This window comes from Pristis pectinata, chromosome 6, assembly GCF_009764475.1.
Source record: "Pristis pectinata isolate sPriPec2 chromosome 6, sPriPec2.1.pri, whole genome shotgun sequence".
Taxonomy (NCBI): Eukaryota; Metazoa; Chordata; class Chondrichthyes; order Rhinopristiformes; family Pristidae; genus Pristis; species Pristis pectinata.
The window spans coordinates 82,221,454-82,242,647 of NC_067410.1; the positions used below are offsets into that span (position 1 = coordinate 82,221,454).

The 21,194-nt window shown below is 39.9% G+C and overlaps 1 protein-coding gene across 13 annotated transcripts in view; it reads left to right on the top strand.

Moving 5' to 3' along the window:
* Positions 1 to 7,420: 7,420 nt before the first annotated feature.
* nlgn1 (neuroligin 1) overlaps positions 7,421 to 21,194 on the top strand; it is a 413,916-nt gene continuing 400,142 nt past the window's right edge. For 8 of the 13 annotated variants that reach the window (XM_052017668.1, XM_052017673.1, XM_052017676.1 and 5 more), the window contains exon 1: positions 7,421 to 7,914. In XM_052017668.1, coding sequence (XP_051873628.1) covers positions 7,473 to 7,914 — 442 coding nt within the window. In that variant the 5' untranslated portion in view covers positions 7,421 to 7,472. Of the gene's footprint in view, positions 7,921 to 8,320; positions 8,381 to 17,269; positions 17,297 to 17,438; positions 17,477 to 18,943; positions 18,960 to 21,194 lie in introns of all 13 variants that reach the window. The other 5 variants (XM_052017665.1, XM_052017667.1, XM_052017674.1 and 2 more) reach the window with 4 other exon arrangements.

The following is a 21,194-nucleotide window of genomic DNA, read 5'->3' on the forward strand; positions in this document are numbered from 1 at the left end:
AACAAACTCAAAGTATGAACAAATAATCAAAAACATTAAGTAGATCAAACACTTACATTTTTCATTCAGTCAAATATGTTGTTATTACCACATTGCTGTTTGAGTTTCCTGAATTCAAATTAGCTGCTGCATTTCTGAGTTTGCAGTGGTGACAACACTTCCAAAGTACTTAATTGGTTCCAAAGAACTTCAGGATGTCTTAAGCTAATGAATGGTCTTGCATAAATGCAAGTTTCTTTTACCCAATTGATTGAAGAAAGTGACAGCAGTTGGCATGTAAGAAAAGGAGGGTCATTGCACCAACTCTCTTCTCAATTTTCCTTGCTGCAATATGTGCCTCAGCTTCAACAAGCTTCACTGTAGTGGAGTTGATTTACAGTAGAAATCAGAAACTGTTCCATTTTTACTAAAACCAGGATACCAAACTGTCCTGCATCCTCACCACAAAATTCAGCATCAGAAGTTTGCAAAGGAACATCTAAACAAGCCCAATGCATTTTGGAAACAAGTCCTGTGGACTAATGGAGTTAAAATAGAACTTTTTGGCCGCAATGAGCAAAGGTATGTTTGGAGAAAAAAGGGTGCAGAATTTCATGAAAAGAACACCTCTCCAATTGTTAAGCACGGGGGTAGATGGATCATGCTTTGGGCTTGTGTTGCAGCCGGTGGCACGGGGAACATTTCACTGGTAGAGGGAAGAATGAATTCAATTAAATACCGGCAAATTCTGGAAGCAAACATTACACTGTATGTAAAAAAGCTGAAGATGAAAAGAGGATGGCTTCTACAGCAGGATAACAATCCTAAACACACCTCAAAATCCACAATGGACTACCTCAAGAGGCACAAGCTGAAGGTTTTGCCATGGCCCTCACAGTCCCCTGACCTAAACATCATCGAAAATCTGTGGATAAACCTCAAAAGAACAGTGCATGCAAGATGGCCTAAGAATTTCACAGAACTAGAAGCCCTTTGCAAGGAAGAATGGGCAAAAATCCCCCAAACAAGAATTGAAAGACTCTTAGCTGGCTACAGAAAGCATTTACAAGCTGTGATACTTGCCAAAGGGGGTGTTACTAAGTACTGACCATGCAGGGTGCCGAAACTTTTGCTTCAGGCCCTTTTCCTTTTTTGTTATTTTGAAATTGTAAAAAAAATAGAATTAAAAAAAGTAATCTTGCTTAGAATATTAAAGAAATGTGTCATCTTTAACTTTGGGCCTTTTGGAAATCAGGTCATCTTTTACTCGCTTAGCTATTCTCAGTAACAGAAATTTTGACCAGGGGTGCCCAAACTTTTGCATGCTACTGTAAGTGGGAGAGGACTGGTCCTGAGGAGACAAGATAAGAAGAAATAAGTTTGGTGGGGCAAGAACAGACTGCCAGGATAGTCCTGCCTGTGAATTTTGGGCAAGAGGAAGAAGCAGACAGTGCTGGGCTAGGACACTATAATACTGGAAGCAGTGGAAGAAATGAGGTCCATTACTGTCTTGGTGAAAAATGGCCTGATGTTTGATGATGGTGGTCATAATCTAAGGGGAGGTATGAGGAGGTGTCTGAGAGCTGATGCCTGGCCTCTGCAAGGTAGAGGTCAGTTCGCTAGACCACAACAATCTTTTTTCCTTCACTTGTTTTTCTGGGTGTGGAGGACATGCCCAGCCTGCCCTGCCAGGCATGCCTGCCTTCTCTGCATTTAGCAACTCCCACATTATTTTGTCTACGTTCTTTTGTCTATGTTCTCACTTTCTAACTGCTCCCATTCACTCACTGACCAGACAACCTTGCTTACAGCTTTTCCCTGTGGTCACCCTGTTTTTACCTTATCAAAGACACCCCCCTTCTCCACTCTCACTGCAGCTTTACAAGCTTCTTTTGTCTCCTTTCCAGTTCTGATGAAGGGTCCTCAACTCAAAACATTGACTCTGTTTCTCCTTCCACAGATGCAGTCTGACCTGCAGAGTTTTTCCAGCGTTTGTCATATATAACAATTTGGATGAGAATGTAGGTGGCATACAGATGACACCAAAATTGGTGGTGTGGTGTGAAGATGGTTATCTAATGTTATGACAGAATCTAGATCAACTGGAAATGTGGGTAAAGGAATGGCAGATGGAATTTAACTCAGACAAGTGTGAAGTGATGCATTTTAGGAAGTTAAACCAAGCAGGACAGACACAGTAAATGACAGCGCCCTGGGGAAAAGACCTTGGGGCACAAGTACATAGTTCCCTGAAAGTGACAATACAGGTAGACAAGGTAGTGAATAAGGCATACAGCACACTTGCCTTCATTGGACGGGGAATTGAATGTCAGAGTTAGGACGTCATGTTACAGCTGTGCAAAATGTTGGTGAGACCACATCTGGAATATTATGTACAGTTCTGGCCTGCACATTATAGGAGGGATGTGATTAAGCTAGAGAGGGTGCAGAAAAGATTTTCAAGGATGTTGCGGGGTCTGAAGGGCTTGAGTTATAAGGAGAGTGGTTTGGCTTGGGACTGTTTTGCCTGGAGTGAAAGAGGCTGAGCGGTAACCTTATTGAGGTTTATAAAATCTTGAAGTGCATAGACAAGGTGAATGATCAGTCTTTTTCCCAGGGTAGAAGAGTCCAAAACTAGAGAGCATATCTTTAAGGTGAGAGGGGAAATATTTAATGGAACTACCTTGGCCACATGCACAAATTGGGCTGAAGAGTGTGCTTCCCTGCTGTATGACTATGATTTTCTGATTTTATTTCATCACGGATTCTATTCTGACACAATGACTCACTGCATTGGTGAAGAAGTGATATATTGTTGAGGGTGTGTTTTGAAAAAAACATTGAACTGTGTTGGAATCTATCTTTTCAAATGAAATAACCCACACAACTGTTTTGACTCGATAAAGAATTATTGAATTATTTTATTTATCACGTTGGTTTTGTGGGTCATTGTGAAATTTACAATTTGGCTATCATGTTTGCCACACTTTAAAAGAAATGAATTGGTTCTAAGACACTACATGGGGAAGTGAAAGATGTTATTTGAAGGCTAGTTCATTATTTAAGCAAAATTGACTAATGAAGCTGACAAGGGTTACATCACTGCTGCCAAGATAATTTGCTCGAAATTGTTCAATGTGTCAGAAATGACACTGCTCAAGCCAGTGGCAATTTAGTTTCAGACCTCAGGGGAGCAGTATTCTAAATCACATAACATGCAGCGTTCCATAAGTTTTAGAATCAGCAATCATGGACCTCATGCAAGTAATTGTGCACAAGCTGGGTGATTGGCTCAAAGTTGTGCACAACTCTGCCTCACTATCTTTTATTGACCGGTTGGGACCACTCACACAGATTGACCTTGAGTGACAGGGTAAATTAAAGCACTGTGGATACCACGTATTTCTGGCTGATGGAATATTGTATTATGATCAGTAAGCACCTAATGACTGGATGGTGGTGGTTAGGGCCACTAGGGAACCTGCCTTCAAGAATTACGACCTCAAAATAATTCTGCAGAAATTAGTCAGAATTTTCTCTGTCACTTTCTCTGTTAGCTGCTCAGGTAGGGACTGCTTTATTAGGCAATGTAGGAGCAGGCTTCCAAACTTCAGGTAAGATCTGCTTCTGCACTATTTGCAAGCCACTGGAATATTGTGAGAATGGTATGAGTCATGTATTGCACATTGATTGATGGCACTCAGTAATATCCAGGAGCCTCCATGTATGACTATGTTGTATGCATAAAAGATTGTGCAAGAATTTCCAGATGCCTTCTATTTGAACACTCAATTGAGTTGTAGTCTAAATTCCACTGAATAACATATAAAAATGTTCCTCAATGCAGTAGAATTTCTAGGTCCCTGAACTTGAACGTGTGTTGGAGAAAACAGTTTGGAAGTTGTTGCCAGCTTACAGCGGCCTCACTCTTTGAAGATATGGAACTTTTCCAGAGTCAGCAAGCTATTAGCAAGATTTTATAACATTCTGAGTATAGTGTAATATGTTTACAGCTCTTACCCAAAATCTCCTTTTGAATCAAATGGCTGGTCTTAAAGTTATCAGATTGTGTTAATACAATTGAAAGAGACACTGCGGATAGATTCTATTTATTGAACTCTCATTATATCTGGAGTTTTCACAGAAAACCTTCAAAATCATTCATGCTTTAGAAAACTTGAACTTAGCTTGAACAGACATTATCATCATAAAAAATGCAATGATTCGGTGAATGCAAGGATTTTGTAGGTATTAGAACATAGAACATTACATCACAGTACAGGCCCTTCGGCCCACAATGTTGTGCCAACATTTCTTCCAGCTCTAATATCTATCTAACCCTTCCTTCCCACTTAGCCCCCCATTTCTCTATCATTCATGTGTCTATCTAAGAGTCTCATAAATGTCCCTAATGTATCTGCCCCCACAACCTCTGCAGGCAGTGCGTTCCACGCACCCACCACTCTCTGTGTAAAAAAAACTTACCCCGACATCCCCCTTATACTTTCCTCCAATCACCTTAAAATTATGTCCTCTTGTGTTAGCCATTGTTGTCCTGGGAAAAAGTCTCTGACTGTCCACTCGATCTATGCCTCTTATCATCTTGTACACCTCTATCAAGTCACCCCTCATCCTCCTCCTCTCCAAAGAGAAAAGCCCTAGCTCACTCAACCTATCCTCATAAGACATGCTCTCCAATCCAGGCAACATTCTGGTAAATCTCCTCTGCACCCTTTCTAAAGCTTCCACATCCTTCCTATAATGAGGCGACCAGAACTGAACACAATACTCCAAGTGTGCTCTAACCAGAGTTCTATAGAGCTGCAACATCACCTCATGGCTCTTGAACTCAATACCCCAACTAATGAAGGCTAACACTCCACTCCTTAACAACCCTATCGACCTGCGTGGCAATCTTGAGGGATCTATGAACGTGGACCCCAAGATCCCTCTGTTCCTCCACACTGCTAAGAGTCCTGCCATTAACCTTGTATTCTGCCTTCAAATTTGATCTTCCAAAGTGTATCACTTCACATTTATCTGAGTTGAACTCCATCTGCCACTTCTCAGCCCAGGTCTGCATTCTACCAATATCCTGTTGTAACCTACAGCAACCTCCTACACTATCCACTACACCACTAACCTTTGTATCATTAGCAAACTTACTAACCCACCCTTCCACATCCTCAACCAAGTCATTTATAAAAATCACAAAGAACAGGGGTCCCAGAACAGATCCCTGCGAACACCACTGGTCACTGACCTCCAGGCAGAATATGCTCCATCTACCACCACTCTCTGTCTTCTCTGGGCGAGCCAATTCTGAATCCACACAGCTAAGTTACCCTGGATCCCATGCCTCCTGACTTTCTGAATAAGCCTTCCATGAGGAACCTTATCTAACGCCTTCCTAAAATCCATGTACACCGCATCCACTGCTCTACCTTCATCAATGTGCTTTGTCACATCCTCAAAGAACTCAATCAGGCTCGTGAGGCATGACCTGCCCCTCACAAAGCCATGCTGACTGTCCCTAAACAGCCTATGCTTCTCTAAGTGCCCATAAATCCTGTCTCTAAGAATCTTCTCCAGTAATTTGCCCAGCACTGAAGTAAGACTCACTGGTCTGTAATTCGCAGGGTTATTCCTACTTCCTTTCTTAAACAAAAGAACAACATTTGCCACCCTCCAGTCATCTGGCACTAATCCTGTGGCCAGGGAGGATGCAAAGATCATCGCTAAAGGCGCAACAATCTCTTCCCTAGTTTCCCGTAATAACCTTGGATATATCCCATCCGGGCCCGGTGACTTACCTATCCTAATGTTTTTCAAAAGTTCCAACACATCCTCTTTCCTTACATTGACACGCCCTAGCATAACAGTCTGTCGTACGCCATCCTCACAAATGTCAAGGTCTTTCTTTCTGGTGAATACTGAAGCAAAGCATTCATTAAGGATCACCCCTACCTCTTCTGACTCCAAGCACGTTTCCTCTTTTATCCCTGATCGGTCCTACCCTCACTATAGTCATCCTCTTATTCTTCACATACGTGTAGAACGCTTTGGGGTTTTCCTTGATCCTACTCGCCAAGGACTTCTCCTGCCCCCTTCTAGCTCTCCTAAGTCCATTCTTAAGCTCCCTCTTGGCTACTTTGTAACTCTCCAGAGCCCTGTCTGATCCATGCTTTCTAAACCTCAGGTAAGCTTCTTTCTTCCTCTTGACAAGACATTCTACATCTCGTCTCAACCACGGTTCCTTCACTCTGCCATCCTTCCCCTGCCTCAACGGGACAAATCTATCCAGAGCCCAATGCACGTATTCCTTAACCAACCTCCACATTTCCACTGTGCACTTCCTCAAGAACATCTGTTTCCAATTTACACTCCCAAGTTCCTGGCTAATAGCATCGTAATTCCCCCAGTTAAATACTTTCCCATATTGTCTGCTCCTATCCCTCTCCAAGGCTATGGTAAAGGTCAAAGAGTTATGGTTGCTATCTCCAAAATGCTCTCCCACTGAGAGATCTGAAACCTGATCAGGCTCATTGCCTTGTACGAAGTTCAGAGAAGCAAAGTGTATTGATATGGAAAATGTTTTTCTAATGCAAGAATATATCTTGGGTGGTTTCTAGATAATATTAGAATTACTCTTTTGCTGAGGAATCAACAAGAAAGCAAAACTTAATGGCCTTTTCGCCCATATCACCATGGATTCAAATATCAGTGCTTGATCCATTTTGATAATTTTCACCTATATGTATTAATATTTTCATTAGGGCAGATTGTAGATTTGGATGAGAATGAATCCCTGGTTGTTTCATTCTATTACATGGAAAAATTTGAATGTGACATATAAAATATACATATAGCCGAGGTAACCTGGGTTGCATGCTGCAAAGCAAAATATGAGAATTATTCTTGTTTTTCTTCATGGATGAATGATTGAAAATCGACACTCTTTTGTCAATAATTGTAACATAGATGTTAACATACCATCAAATGGAAGTGTACTGATATAATTTACAGCAATTTGACCAATAGTCAGAGGGAAGAGTCTCACTTTAAAAAAAAGCATCCTTTTTATATAAAGAAATACATTTGAAACTTTATAAATGAAATATTATTGACTTTGGAATTTGTTTTTATATTTGCAACTTTTTTCTTACAGGTTACAATTATCCTGATGCAGTTGATTTGTCAAAGGAAACTCACTGTGGATGATCAATTTCTTCATATGGACTGAAAAAAGTATGTTGACAGAACACTAAATCAAGTGAAGATGAATATTCAAGTCTGAAATCTATGGGGAAATATTTCTGATGTAGAAAATTATAATTTTCTTTGGAAATCCTTTTAAACAGAATCCTGTATTTACTGAGATTTCGTCTGATATCAAGGAGAACTTTTGCTTCTATATTTGTGGCACAGAATTGTACACAATGCCACCTCACAAAGAAAGGCCACAATGGTTTAATTGCATATTGAGAGTGGTGATGATGCATCCAGTGCGAAAGGGATTTGATATTACCTTCCTTCTTTGGATACTTGGATTTACATTAAAGGGCAGCCTGGTACTTTGCCAGAAACTAGATGACTCCTACCCAGTGGTGAACACCAATTATGGCAGACTGAGGGGGATTAAAAAAGAACTAAGTAATGAAATCTTGGGTCCAGTAATCCAGTATCTTGGTGTTCCATATGCTGCTTCACCAACAGGAGAACGACGTTTCCAACCCCCTGAACCCCCTTCTTCTTGGTCAGAAGTACGAAATGCTACCCATTTTGCACCAGTCTGTCCCCAAAATATACATGGTATGTTGCCGGATGTTATGCTCCCCGTGTGGTTTACTGCCAACTTGGAAGTAATTGCATCTTATGTCCAAGAACAGAATGAAGATTGCCTCTTTCTAAACATATATGTGCCTACAGAGGATGGTGAGTGTAAGCCATAAGGAACAGGAAAATCTAATATTAATCTTTGCTAAATGTTGAATCTTATTTTGTTTTAGGAAGCATGATATAAGGTTTGCATGTTGTGATTTGTTTGTGTGTTTGTGGGTGTGTACATGCATGAAGCTTTCCCAATGCATCAGATCTGTATCCTGTCCCCACTCATCTTTTTACACGCTATGGCACGGCCATTGAGGTGGAAGTTGATTTTCAATCCCCCTCTCACTGACTTAAGAAAAGGTACATAATTTTCCCATTGTGTGTGGAGACACAATGAGTTGGAAGCCTGTCTTTGTAGAAAGGACAATTTTAAGTCAGTTGGTGGTGTTGCATGCTCCTACTGTCTGTGATGGAGCTCATGTTATTTTTTAGTCTTTTATTCATTTTTCAGTAAAAAGAATATCGAAGGAATGTGCCAGAAAACCGGGCAAGAAAATATGTAGAAAAGGAGGTATGTATAAAGCCTGGAGCAGAAGAGGTTGTACTTCTCATCCAGAGACCACCACTGATACTTTGAGGCAAAGGTCAGCAAATGTCATGTAATTTATGACATTAGTGCGCACATCAGAAAGCATGGACTTAAAAATCACTTGATAGACACCAGTAAAAATCAAAACTTTTACATAATCATTTTGTCCTTCATTTGGCTAGCTTGACAATATAAAAAATTACATTTACATCAGATCTTCCATGCATTTTACTAATTGCATATGCTGTTATTTAAAGAGTGCACTATTTTTGTTACTTATGGTTACTATCAAATATTCTATTCTGTTCAAAGATATCCATGGCTCTAATTTATGAAGGTAAATAAATTAAGATGGAGTAAATGGTATCCAGTGCACCATGGTGAAATAATTTTCCACATGCAATGATTTGTGTTCTGATCAACTGCAAAGATTTACTTGTTCAAAAATACTTTTTTTCATGGAGAATCTTCTGGTAGTAATATTATTGGCAGTAATTTTGAGAAGTCCAGATGTTGTGAAAGACACTATCCTTGGACATTCAGTTGATATATAGTAATGACCTTAAGTCTGTTTACCTGTTTTAAAGGGGCTTCTGCCACTTTTACTATTGCTTTATAGCAGTATACTGTTAGGAAATGAAAGGAAATTATGCCAAGTGTGGTCAAAGAGCAGAAATCTGCAGATGCTGAAAATCTCAAATATAAACAGAAAATTTTGGAAGTACTCAGCAGGTAAAACAGTATCTGTGGAGAAACAATGTTTCAGGTGAATATCCTTTCTTTGCAATGGTTCTGATCAGTATATCTGATGAAAAGACATCAGCTGAAATGTTAACTTTATTTTTCTGTCCACAGTTGCTGTTTGATCTGCTGCCAATTAAGGACATTTCCTGTTTTTTAGAATTTAGCATTTTCTGTTTTCTGTTCTAGCATTTGCAGTTTTTTTTTATTTTTCAATTCACCTTCACTAAGAATTATATTAAGAAGGAAGAGACTGGATTTTCCATTTGCTGCATGGAAGAAAGGATTACTTGATTAAAACACTTAATGAAAAATTAGACAGGGAGGATCACATGCTCCTGTCTTGTTTTTTATTGATTTAAAAAGACAGAAAACCTTGAATTTGGGTTGTTTAATTTGCCTCTATGGCTTCTCACAAAGATGCTTTATATTCCAAGTGATATAGTAAAGTAAGTCTAAAACAAAAAAAACTGGAAATGCTTGGAAATGATGATCAGTTAGCATTTTGTTTTCTCTATGGTTGATGCTTGAGTATTTCCAGCATTCTTTGTTTTCATGATGATAAGATAATCCTGTTCTACCATTACATGCAAGAGCCTTATCACTGGCTGAGGAAAAAATTCTTCATCCAACAAGCTTAGTGAGGATTCGAACTCACCATAGAGATGAATGAATGCAAATGCTTTTTTGTAAAACCATAAAAGCAACTTTCAATTAATTTAAAATTTAATGAACAGACAATTATATATTTCATTTCTCATTTATATTCAATTATATCACATAGTGCTAAAATATAAACATGTAATACATTTATAATTAAAATCTCTAATATTTTGATAATATCTAACCCATGTCTAAGAATTTTTTGAACAAAAAATCAGTATTGAATAAAATAGCAGTGAAAGCTTTTTTAGCATTTAATTGGAATTCAAATTATTTAGGTGAATTTGGACGGAATAGTGGCTATCATGGGAATAGCACAAATGAACATGGAAGCAACAAATCTTAACAGCTGAACAGAGACATTTTCTTGCAAGGACCCATGAGGGGGCAAATAACTGAGGTTCTTTTCACTTTCTTTCGATGAGACTCACTAAGAAGGGATATTTAATCTTACAACATTTATTTATGTTTTTAACATTCCTAATCCAGTTCTATTGATGTTAAGGAACATTACTCAAAAATAAAAACAGAAACTTGTTCAGTGTAAAGCTAAATGGTTTTAGTGTTCTAGAGTTTCAAAAAAATTGTGTGTAAATTCAATAAGATCAAATTTTAAAATGCATTCTTATATCGTAAAGAGTTTTATTTTTCATTGAGCATATTTCAGTGAATTGTTTTAATATTCATTATGAAATATTAAAGTATTTCAGTCCATGTCACATCACCACAATAAACATGTCACCTCTTTTTATTGAGTGATCTAGAGGAGGGCTGTGTTCTTTCTGCAGAATATTATTAAAACTGCAAAGACTAAGCCCATTTACTATACTGAATAAAGGGATAATGATTAGATTAGAGTGAATTTGAATTTTAAAATCTGAGATTATAGAGAAAGATAAGTGCTCCAAATTCATATGGTCTTTTTGACTGACCTTTTCTCCACCATCACTCCAACAAAGCAACTGCTGGCTTGAAAATAGTGGAGCCAAACTTTGGAATATCTGCAACTGGAACCTCATTTGCATCATGCATATGATTGGAGGTCAGATTGGTGATGTGCATTGGCTCCCAAAGGGTTCAGGTAATTTAGTCACAGTTTGGGAATTAGGCCCTACCCAAGCTCCCCCACTTAAGTTGGAGAAGAAAATTCAACTCTGAAATAAAGACCAAGCAGTGGTTGAGTTCAAAATCTCAACCAAGTTGGGTGCTACAGATCTACAGCTACATTGCCAAAGATTCTGCTTTGTCAGATTCTTGTGGCTTTGTAAACCCAGCGTTTACAAAGTTGCAGAGTGGGTGTGATTCTGGCAAGTACAAATATTATTCCCCTGTATTCCTGGATTTTCAAGGTCAATAGGTTCCACAGACTTGAACTTTTGGTGAAATATAAATTGAAGTACAGTATTGAGCTATGAGGTTTATCTTAACACTGTGAGATATCAGGAGGAGAGAGTGCATGTGGGAAGGTATGTTCAGGCTCAAGCTCGGGATGGTCTTGACAACATCAGTGAAGCAGAGAAGGATAAAAAATGCAGTCTGTACATGGGAGATGTATCTCTCTATCAATTAAGTGTATGTGGACAGTGAAAGTCTGAAAAGTCATCCCCCAAGTCAAATATCACTGAGGGAGCCAACAGATGCCTTCCTCCCTGTCTTGTCCTATTTTGCTGAATTGGTTTTCTTTGAAGTTATGTAACACATCACATTTCTAGGTCTTGTTCTTACTCTTTGTAACAACTGCCCACCAGTTCAAGGATTTTGATTTTACTTATATACATGGTAGATCAAAGCCCATCTGCTTGTCTTTCCATTTTAAAACTGAGCCAGTTATTATGGTATGATGCTCTGCCATTTGACTACATACTAGTTTTCTTTCTATTACAACATCCATATTTTCCTCTGCTAGGGAATAATTATGTTGATTCTGCAAAACTTTGATAGACTGCAAAACAGCAGTTCTTCCTGCATAGGCCTAAACATCAACTTGTTGGATTATTAAGTGATTTATGTTTTTATGAACATATAATATCCACACATATACTGTTTCTAATAGGGCTATTAGATTGTACCCAAGTGTGGAAACCCTGGAAGAATTATTTTTAGCTTTCAAGTAAGACCAATGGAATGCAAATTAAGTTTCTCCTCCATCTGATCAATTTACACTACAGTTTGGAAAATCCTATTTATCGCTTTACGTTGTTGCCATATTTAGTGTAATTCTTGAACTTCCAAAAATGAAATTAAATCATTAGTGGGTTGGAGATCTGAATTGTTTTCAATATGATTTTTAGAAAAATAAGCCTGCTTGTGCTTCCAGAATCCTAAATGACATCTTTTAGTTATATTGACTATTTACTAACATTACAAATAGATTTATTGGCACTTAAATTCACTGGGACATAGTAGACTGCATCTGTCTAATTTAGAACATAATGGGAATTTAATGTTTTATACCTCTTTTTACTTTCTTTTATGCATGAATATGACCCACAAAATTGCATAAAATAGATTTTAAATGATTAGGGCACATTTGCTGTTAAGATGTGGCATTCATGATCATCAATATTTGCTCTGGGTCTGCACTTCAGAATTTATGTTTCCTGTTCTCTCCATTTTGCCTGAAACTTCTACCCCATTTCGTTCCTTTGTTGGCTGATGACTTCAAGTTCCACTTTGCTTTTAATGGATGTGGTTTTTTTGTCTTGCATTGTGACTGTGTATTGTCTACCCTCACATGGAATTCAAATATAATTATGCGCTTCCTGTTAAATTTCCTCTTGATATTCTAGCCTTTGATTCTAGTTATTCCCGAATGGAATTGTAGCTCAACCGTAACCAGGCTTATTGAATGCAGCCATGCAGAAGTGTTGAAGCCATAAGTTTCTTCACAGTTGCTAAATGATTTCTTGGATTTTATTCTTTGAGAGATCGTTTGCCTTCATAATAATAAAGTAACAACACTACCTTTCCATTGTTTAAATAGCTTCTCCATATATTTGCTCTGTTTTATTTTTATAGTCGTTTCATTTTTAACACTAGTTCCTTTCTCTGGCAATTGAAATATTGCTTTGCGTATTGAGGGAAACAAGCAGATAAGTGGAATAATTGTACCACCTGGAAATTGTAACAGATGTTTACCATGTTAAATCATTAATACCAGAAGATACATAAAACAATGCATAAACTGCATAAGATTACAGAGGAGCTATGTAGATATGGAGGAATTTATGAACAAGAAAAGTATTTTGTATTTATTTTGTTGAAGTATAGGGGAGGACTAGGAGATGGGAAGTATTGTGGATTTAAGATGTACACAAAGCTGATACATCATTAGATACAGACAATTTTTGATAGTTTGGCAGTAAGGTGGACGCTTGTTATCTGAACCCAGCAACTTATTGACCAGAGAAAGAGTCCAGGAAGTGAGTTCAAATTCTTTGAAATCATTTCAAACAATGTTGAAGAAAGAAGTAGATGTAGTTCATGAAATAATCGCCTTTTTAGTGTTTTGGTTGGCTATATTTTGAAAAAATGTCACATATTATGAACAATCATAGATTTCAAAATGCTTTGCATCAGCTCAAGAAGCAGCAAGAATCTTTAGGGGTGGCATTTTAAAAAGGAGACTATGAGAATTCTCACCCGATTTATTTTTCAAATTCCGTATTTCAGTTTAATTGTACAAGCTAGTGATTAACCAGTTGTCTAGCATACATTTTGTCCAATCTGCTTCAATAAAGTTAGAAGCTGCTCTTAGGTCCAACCTGCAAGGCAGATCATGTGGAGCTAAAATTTAGGGTATTAATCTGGAATTTAGGGTATTAATCTGGATGGAGATCTCAAAATATATTCTATAAACTGCTAATATGATTATTGAAGTAATATTTAAATTTTGACAAAAGTCCTCCCATGCATCATCTTATTTTGCAGTACCTGTTCTAATGGTGCATTTGCCTCACCCAGTATTGAGGTGTGAATTTTCAAGTGAGGACAACTGGATAACTAGTGAAATAATACATGCAGCCTTATCCCATTGCCTTATTTGGCTTTGACAGATTGTTTTGTATTCCAAAGAGATTCTCAGAGATTCCAGTGAGATTCCAAAGAGATCCTCAAAGGGAATAGGGATGGAAATCGGCATAGATAGGTCTCAACCACAGCTCAATTGCACACACAATGAGAGCAGGCAAAAATACTGGCAGTAGGTGTGAAAAGGAATGCAAAGGTGCTCTGTGGACTATGAATTTGAAAATGGATGTCAGAAGAGAGTTGAGGTTGATCAGAGATCAAAAGAGAAATTTACTCATGGTGCAGAAGACATGGCTAAGAATTAAATGAGTACTTCATGTTAGTCTTCCTCAAGGCAGAAGATACTACTGAAATCACAGCAAAGGAAAATTGATTTGTGATTCTGGGTGGGAAAAATATTGGCAAAGAAGAATGGCTAGCTGCACTTAAAATGGATGCATGCTGATAAAAGTAAAGTAAGAAATATCAGAGCTATAATCTTTCAATCATCTATAGATCCAGGAGTGGCGCCAAAGGACTGGGGATTGTAAATGTTACCCCGACTCAAAAAAGGGTGAAGGGATAAACTGAGGACCTACAGATTAGTCAATTTAACTTCAATGGTAGGGAAAATTCTGTAAACAATAATCAGGGTCAGAATTAACAGTCAATTGAAAAACCATGGATTGATGAGAGAGAGCCAGCATGGATTTGTTGAAGGAAAATCATTTGCACCTTGATATTGTAGTAGAGTCACAGTGAAGGTTGACATGGTATAAATTGCATGTGTATGTGGCATATAAGATTGAAAGTCATGGAATAATAATGTATGTTGCAGCATGGATAGAGAATTGACCAAGTAACAGGAAGCATTAAACAGGACCACTGTCTCTTGTTAATATATATTAATATCTTGAACTTGTGTGTACAGGGCACAGTTCCCAAGTGTGCAGATGACACAAAACTTGGAGGATTAATAAATAGGAAGGTGCACAGCAATAGACTTCAAGGAAAGATTGATGGAATGGGCAGATTAAATTGAATGCTGAGAAATGTTAAGTATTTGGGAAGGAGAATGAGAAAAACCAATATAAACTTGAGAGCACAATTCTGACAGGGGTATAACAACAGAGACCTGGGGGGATATGTGCATATGTATATGGGAACTTGGACTTTGTAGATAGAGACATAAAGTATAAGAGCAAGGAAGTCATGAAGAACGTTTACAAAATACTATTTCAGCCACATCTGGAGTATTGCATACAGTTATGGGCAACACACTCTAGGATACATACGAAGTCCTTGGAGACCGTGCTGAAAAGATTTACCGGAATGATTTGTGGTATCGTGGATATGTTGGAGAAACTAGAGATGTTCTTGGAACAGACGAGCTTGCAAAGAAATCAGAGAATTACCTAAAATTATGAAAATTATGAAGAGTATAGATGGAGTAGGAGAGGAACTGTTTCCTAGGAGACATAGAACAAAGGTGATTGGCAAAAGAACCAAAAGGACTGCCAGAGAGTAGCAGTGGAAGCAGATTCTGTTGCAGCAATTCTGTGAGTTTAGGATCTGCAAAGTGTACAGCAACAACACATCAAATCTTCTAATTATTTGGAAAACTTGTGGCTTCTATTACTTAGAAGGGCAAGGGCAGCTATTACATAGCTACAGCAGTATCTGCAAATTTTCCTCCAAAGCACAGACCAGCTTGAGTTGGAAATATGCATGTGCTTTTCTCTTGTAACTGGGTCATGTTCCTGCACCATTGAACAGACCTCTTGTACAATAAAGATGAACGCTTGACCTCACAATCTACCTCATCATGGCCCTTGCACCTTATTGTCTACCTGTACTGCACTTTCTCTGTTACTGTCACTGTAACACTATATTCTGTGTTCTGTTATTGCTTTTCCCCTGTACTGCCCCGATATACTTAAGTTGTGAAATGATGTATGGCTGGCATTCAAACCAACATTTTTCACTGTGTCTTCATATATATGAAATAATAAACCAATTACCAACTACCATCTCTCTTCTTGAACAGAACTCTTGGGGTACCTTTACCACAAAAAATTCTCTGGGTCAGGAAGGGGTCCCTGCCCCCTCTTCTCAAGGACAGCAAGAAATGAACTGAAATAAACAAAGAAAATGCTCAATCCACCACAGTTCCCCAGTGCCCTTCCCAGAGAGCTGATCATCTCAGTGCCCTCTTGACCATATTTCATGAATAGAAGTCACTATAAAATCATCATTCCAAACTATATTCATCCATCAAATCAAAGCAAAAACCAAATGATCATTTGCTGATCACCTTGTGTACATTCTTCGTCTTTATCTTTGGTGTGTCCTTGCCTGGCCTTCTGCTACACTGAAGTGGTTTTCCAGTCTCTGCAGCCAATCTGATGGAATGCTTGCAGTGGAAGAGGCTGCAGATATCATTCTTAGTCTTGTACAGCTCTGCACATAGGTGGCTGGGTTTCAGGCTGAATTGTAGGCTGATGGCTACAACAAGGGCACTGGTGAATAGGCTATAGCAGGGATACTGGTGGAGTGGCAGTATTTGGATTATGAAAACCGTAATCTTGAGAGGGGATACTTAATTTATCTTCCACTGAGAACTACTACTCCCCAGCATTACATTTCAACAGTGTTTCTGCTATAGGATGGATTGATGGAGTTCATAGCTCCTTTGAACACTGGAATCTAGAGCTGTGATGGCAGCAGTCTGAATTGGCAAGGCAACATGCTGAGTTTGTATGACAGAAGTCTAACCCAGATAAATTGAATGGCTTCTCCCAGTGCTGCAATAGAAACCTTAATCTTGGCATTAGACACTACTGGATGGTTAAGTCTGCATTGTTTAAAGTAGTTCACCATCATTTTGATGCACTCGAGGCTCCACACAACATACTGTGCAAGGTAGGAGCTGTCCTCCAAGCATCTTGACATTTCATGCAGCTTTCTAGCAGGCTTGTCAACAACGCAATTTTTTGGAGAATTTGCTCATCAGCCTTCATTTGTGGGCTGTTCAATGCAATTCTCACCTGAGTCCTTTGGAGTAGAATTTGTTTGAGACCTTGCCCTGTTGTATCCAGCCTTTCCTTTCCATCTGCTCAGGGAGGAGACCATTAACGGCTGTTAACTCATTACATTGCATATCTCACCGCTTCTGCTGCTGATGGAACTCAATGTTAACCTTTTCTGCGTAATGATTGTGTCTGAGAGTTACTTCTGCTATGGTTGAATAGTTTGAAGTGACTGCAATACTGGTGTGAGCTTTGAAATAGTAGTGATTGTGTGAAATAATGCTGGGGAATATTAGGTACAAGTTGTGAATGATAGAAGCTTGCTTGATGAGTGGAGTATGTTCTGCAAAGTAGTTTGTGAGGCTAGTAATGCAGTTGTTGAGAGCAGGAATTTATGGGTGTCTGTATAGACCTTGATGACATTGTGAAGTCATTACATTTTCAGCATTACATCCATGTGTGAGTGTTTCACTCCTTGAATTGACCTTGACAGTGTCTCACTTCAAACAGAATTTCATTATTTGAAAATCAAAAATATCTTCAGATGCTGGAAATCTGGAAGAAAAACCCAAAAAGGCTGGAAACATTCAGCAGTTCAGGCAGCATGTGAAAAGAGGAAAAAGAGCTAATGCTTCATGTCGCAGACCTCATAGATGAAGTGTCTTTGGCCTAAAACATTAACTCCATTTAGACGCTGCCTAACCTGATTATTTCCACCATATTCTGCATTTATTTCAAGTTTATTATAGACTTGGATACTATCCAGAGACCTTAGATGAAGATGTCCTCTCCTTACTATCTTGTCTTCAAAGGAATCCAGTGCTGCAACAGATGTTTGAGATCTTCCTGTGTCACCATTGGCTTCTACCAATCTTCCCCAAACTTTGGAATGAGTTCTGACTTTTTAAAGGTGCAAGTTTGGCTTTAATCAGTGCATGCTAGATTCAACTGGTGATAGCCTCTTTTTTTAAGTACTTTCTTGAGGCCAAAGATGACTTGCTTCCAGGACTGTGAAGAGTGGGGTGGCCATTGCATGCAGCTACAAGATCTTGATAAAGCAATTGATTAGATCCAATAGCAAGGGGATCCAGGAAGATTGAAGTCTAGGTTCTGCTGCATGCACGTAAGTATGCAAACAACTACATGGCCACACACACAGTTGCCTGCTAATATTTGAATCAGAATCAGATTTATTGTCACTGACATATGATGTGAAATTTGTTGTTCTGTGGCAGCATTATGGTGCAAGATAAAAATCTATAAATTACAAAAATAAATAAATAGTGCAAAAACAAAGCAATAATGAGGTAGTGTTCATGCATTCATGGATCATTCAGAAATCTGATCCCCTCTGCCATCTTTCTGAATCATTGAGTTTGGGTCTTCAGGCTCCTGTACCTCCTCCCTGATGGTAGTAATGAGAAGAGGGCATGTCCCAGATAGTGAGGGTCCCTAATGATGGATGCCGCCTTCTTGAGGCACTGCCTCTTGAAGATATTCTCAATGGTGAGGAGGGTTGTGCCCGTAATGGAACTGGCTGAGTCTATAACCCTCTTCAGCCTCTTGCAATCCTGTGCATTGGAGGCTCCATACCAGGCTGTGATGCAAACAGTCAGAATGCTCTCCACCATACATCTATAGAAATTTGTAAGAGTCTTTGGTGACATACCAAATCTCCTCAAACTCCTGACAAAGTAGAGCTGCTGGTGTGTCTTCTTCATGATTGCATCAATGTGTTGGGTCCAGGATAGATCCTACAAGATATTGACACCCAGGAGCTTGAAGCTGCTCACCCTTTCCACTGCTGACCCCTCAATGAGGACTGGTATGTGTTCTCCTGACTTCCCCTTCCTGAAGTTCACAATCAGTTCCTTGGTCTTGCTAACATTGAGTGCGAGGTTGTTGTTGTGACATCACTCAACCAGACAATCTATCTCACTCCTGTATGCCTCCTCATCGCCACCTGAGATTCTATCAACAACACTGGTGTCATCAGCGAATTTATAGATGGTGTTTGAGCTGTCTTTAGCTGTACAGTCATGAATGTAGAGAGAGTAGAGCTGTGGGCTAAGCACGAATCCTTGAGATGTGCCTGTGTTGATAGTCAGCAAGGAGGAGATGTTATTACCAATCCACACTGACTTTGGTCTCCCGATAGGGAAGTCGAGGATCCAGTTGCAGAGGGAGGTACAGAGGCCCAGGTTTTGAAGCTTGTTTATTAGTACTGAGGGAATGATGGTGTTGAATGCCGAGCTATAGTTGATAAACTATAGCCGAATGTATTTCTTGTGGTTGTTTAGGTGCTTCAAAGCAGAGTGGAGAGCCAGTGAAATTGCGTCTGCTATAAACCTGTTGTGGCAGTAGGGGAATTGCAGTGGGTCCAGGTCCTTGCTCAGGCAGGAGTTAATTCTGGCCATAACCAACCTCTCAAAGCACTATCACAGTAGATGTGAGTGCTCCCGGGCAATAATCATTGAGGCAGCTCTCCTTGGTCTTCCTGCGCACTGGAATGATTGCTGCACTTTTGAAACAGGTGGGAACTTCAGACTGTGGCAGTGAGACATTGAAGATGCCCTTGAATACTCCAGCCAGTTGGTTGGCCCAGGTTTTCAGTACCAGGCCAGGTACATCATCAGGGCCTGACACCTTGTGAGAGTTCACCCTCTTGAAAGATGTTTGGACATTGGCTTCTGAGACAGAGATCACAGGATTGTCAGATGCTGTGGGGATTCGCACAGGTGTAGTGTTAATCTCCCTTTCAAAGCGTCCATAAAGGGCGTTGAGTTCATCAGGGAGTGAAGTATCACTGCTATTTATGCTGCTAGGTTTCGCCTTATGGGAAGTAATGACATGCAAACCCTGCCACAGCTGTCATGCATCTGATTGTATCTCTAGCTTCGCTCAGAATTGCCTTTTCGCTCTTGTGATGGCCTTCTGTAAGTTGTACCTGGACTTCCTGCAGGATTCTGGATCACCGATCTCATATGCCACAGATATAGCCCTCAGCAGACTGTGAATCTCTTGGTTTATCCAGGGCTTCTAGTTTAGGAAAACTTGGTATGTTCTTGAAGGCACACACTTGTCCACGCAGGTCTTGATGAAGTCAGTGATGCTGTGGCATATTCATTCAGATCCGAAGATGAATCCTGGAATATAGTCCAGTCCACCAATTCAAGGTAGTCCTGTAAACAGTCCTCCACCTCCCTTGACCATACCTTTGTGGTCTTCACCACTGATGTTACGGTCCTCAGTCTCTGCCTATATGATGGGAGTATAGAAGTACAGCCAGGTGATTGGACTTGCCAAAGTGAGGGCACGGAATGGCATGGTTGGCATTCTTGATGGTGGTGTAACAGTGATCGAGTGTGTTGGCTACTCTGGTTCTGCAGGTGATGTGTTGATGGTAGTTGGTCAGATTTCTTCAAGCTTGGCTGGTTGAAGTCCCCTGCAATGATCAGGAAGGCATCAGGGTGCACCGTCTCATGACTGTTGATCATGGTGCTCAGCTCCCCCAGTGCCAGCTGAATGTTTGCCAGGGATGGAAAACCACTGCTACCAGGATGATGGGGAGAACTCCCTCGGCATGTCGAGCGGATGGCACTTGACCTCCAGGTCAGGGAACATGACTGAGACAGAACCACCATGTCTGTGCACCACAAAGAGTTAATCATGAAGCAAGCGCCACCACCTCTGCCTTTATCTGATGCCACCAACCGGTCCATGGGGTGGATGGTGAAGCCCTTGGGCTAGAGCGCTGTGTCCGGAGTGCTGGGGTGAGCCATGTCTCTGTGAAGCAGAGTACACAGAAGTCCCTGATGTCCTTCTGTTACTACAGTCTTGCTCTGAGATCTTCAATTTCATTTTACAGAGGTTGTATATTAGCCAGGAGGGTGGGGGGGTGGGGGTTGTTGGGGGAGGACTTAGGGCCCTGTGCTTCAGTTTTACCTGGAGCCCACCATGGCAGCCACGTTTTCTGAAACAATGGAGACCTCCTCTGAGCTTCCAGCTGCTGCACTCACTCCTGGGTGGTCTGGATGCCCAATTCTGCCAGTTCTTAAGATTGCTAGTTCACTTAAAAGGGTTAAAACAATGTTGATTACTGTGGCTGCAGATTTCAGCTGTAATAGTTGTAAACGGGAGTATTTAATGGTTCCTTGGGAGCTGTACACAACACGTTACCCCTCTATGGTGCCTTTTTTGTTATCGGAATCATACACAGATACAATCTATTTGCTCATGTTTATAGAAAGCCATACACATTTTGCCTATGCCCTCCTCCTCAACCACCCTGCCCAAATCCCTTCGTCCTCTCAGACCCTCCCATCTTTCCCTCTTCCTCCCCTTCATCAACAACC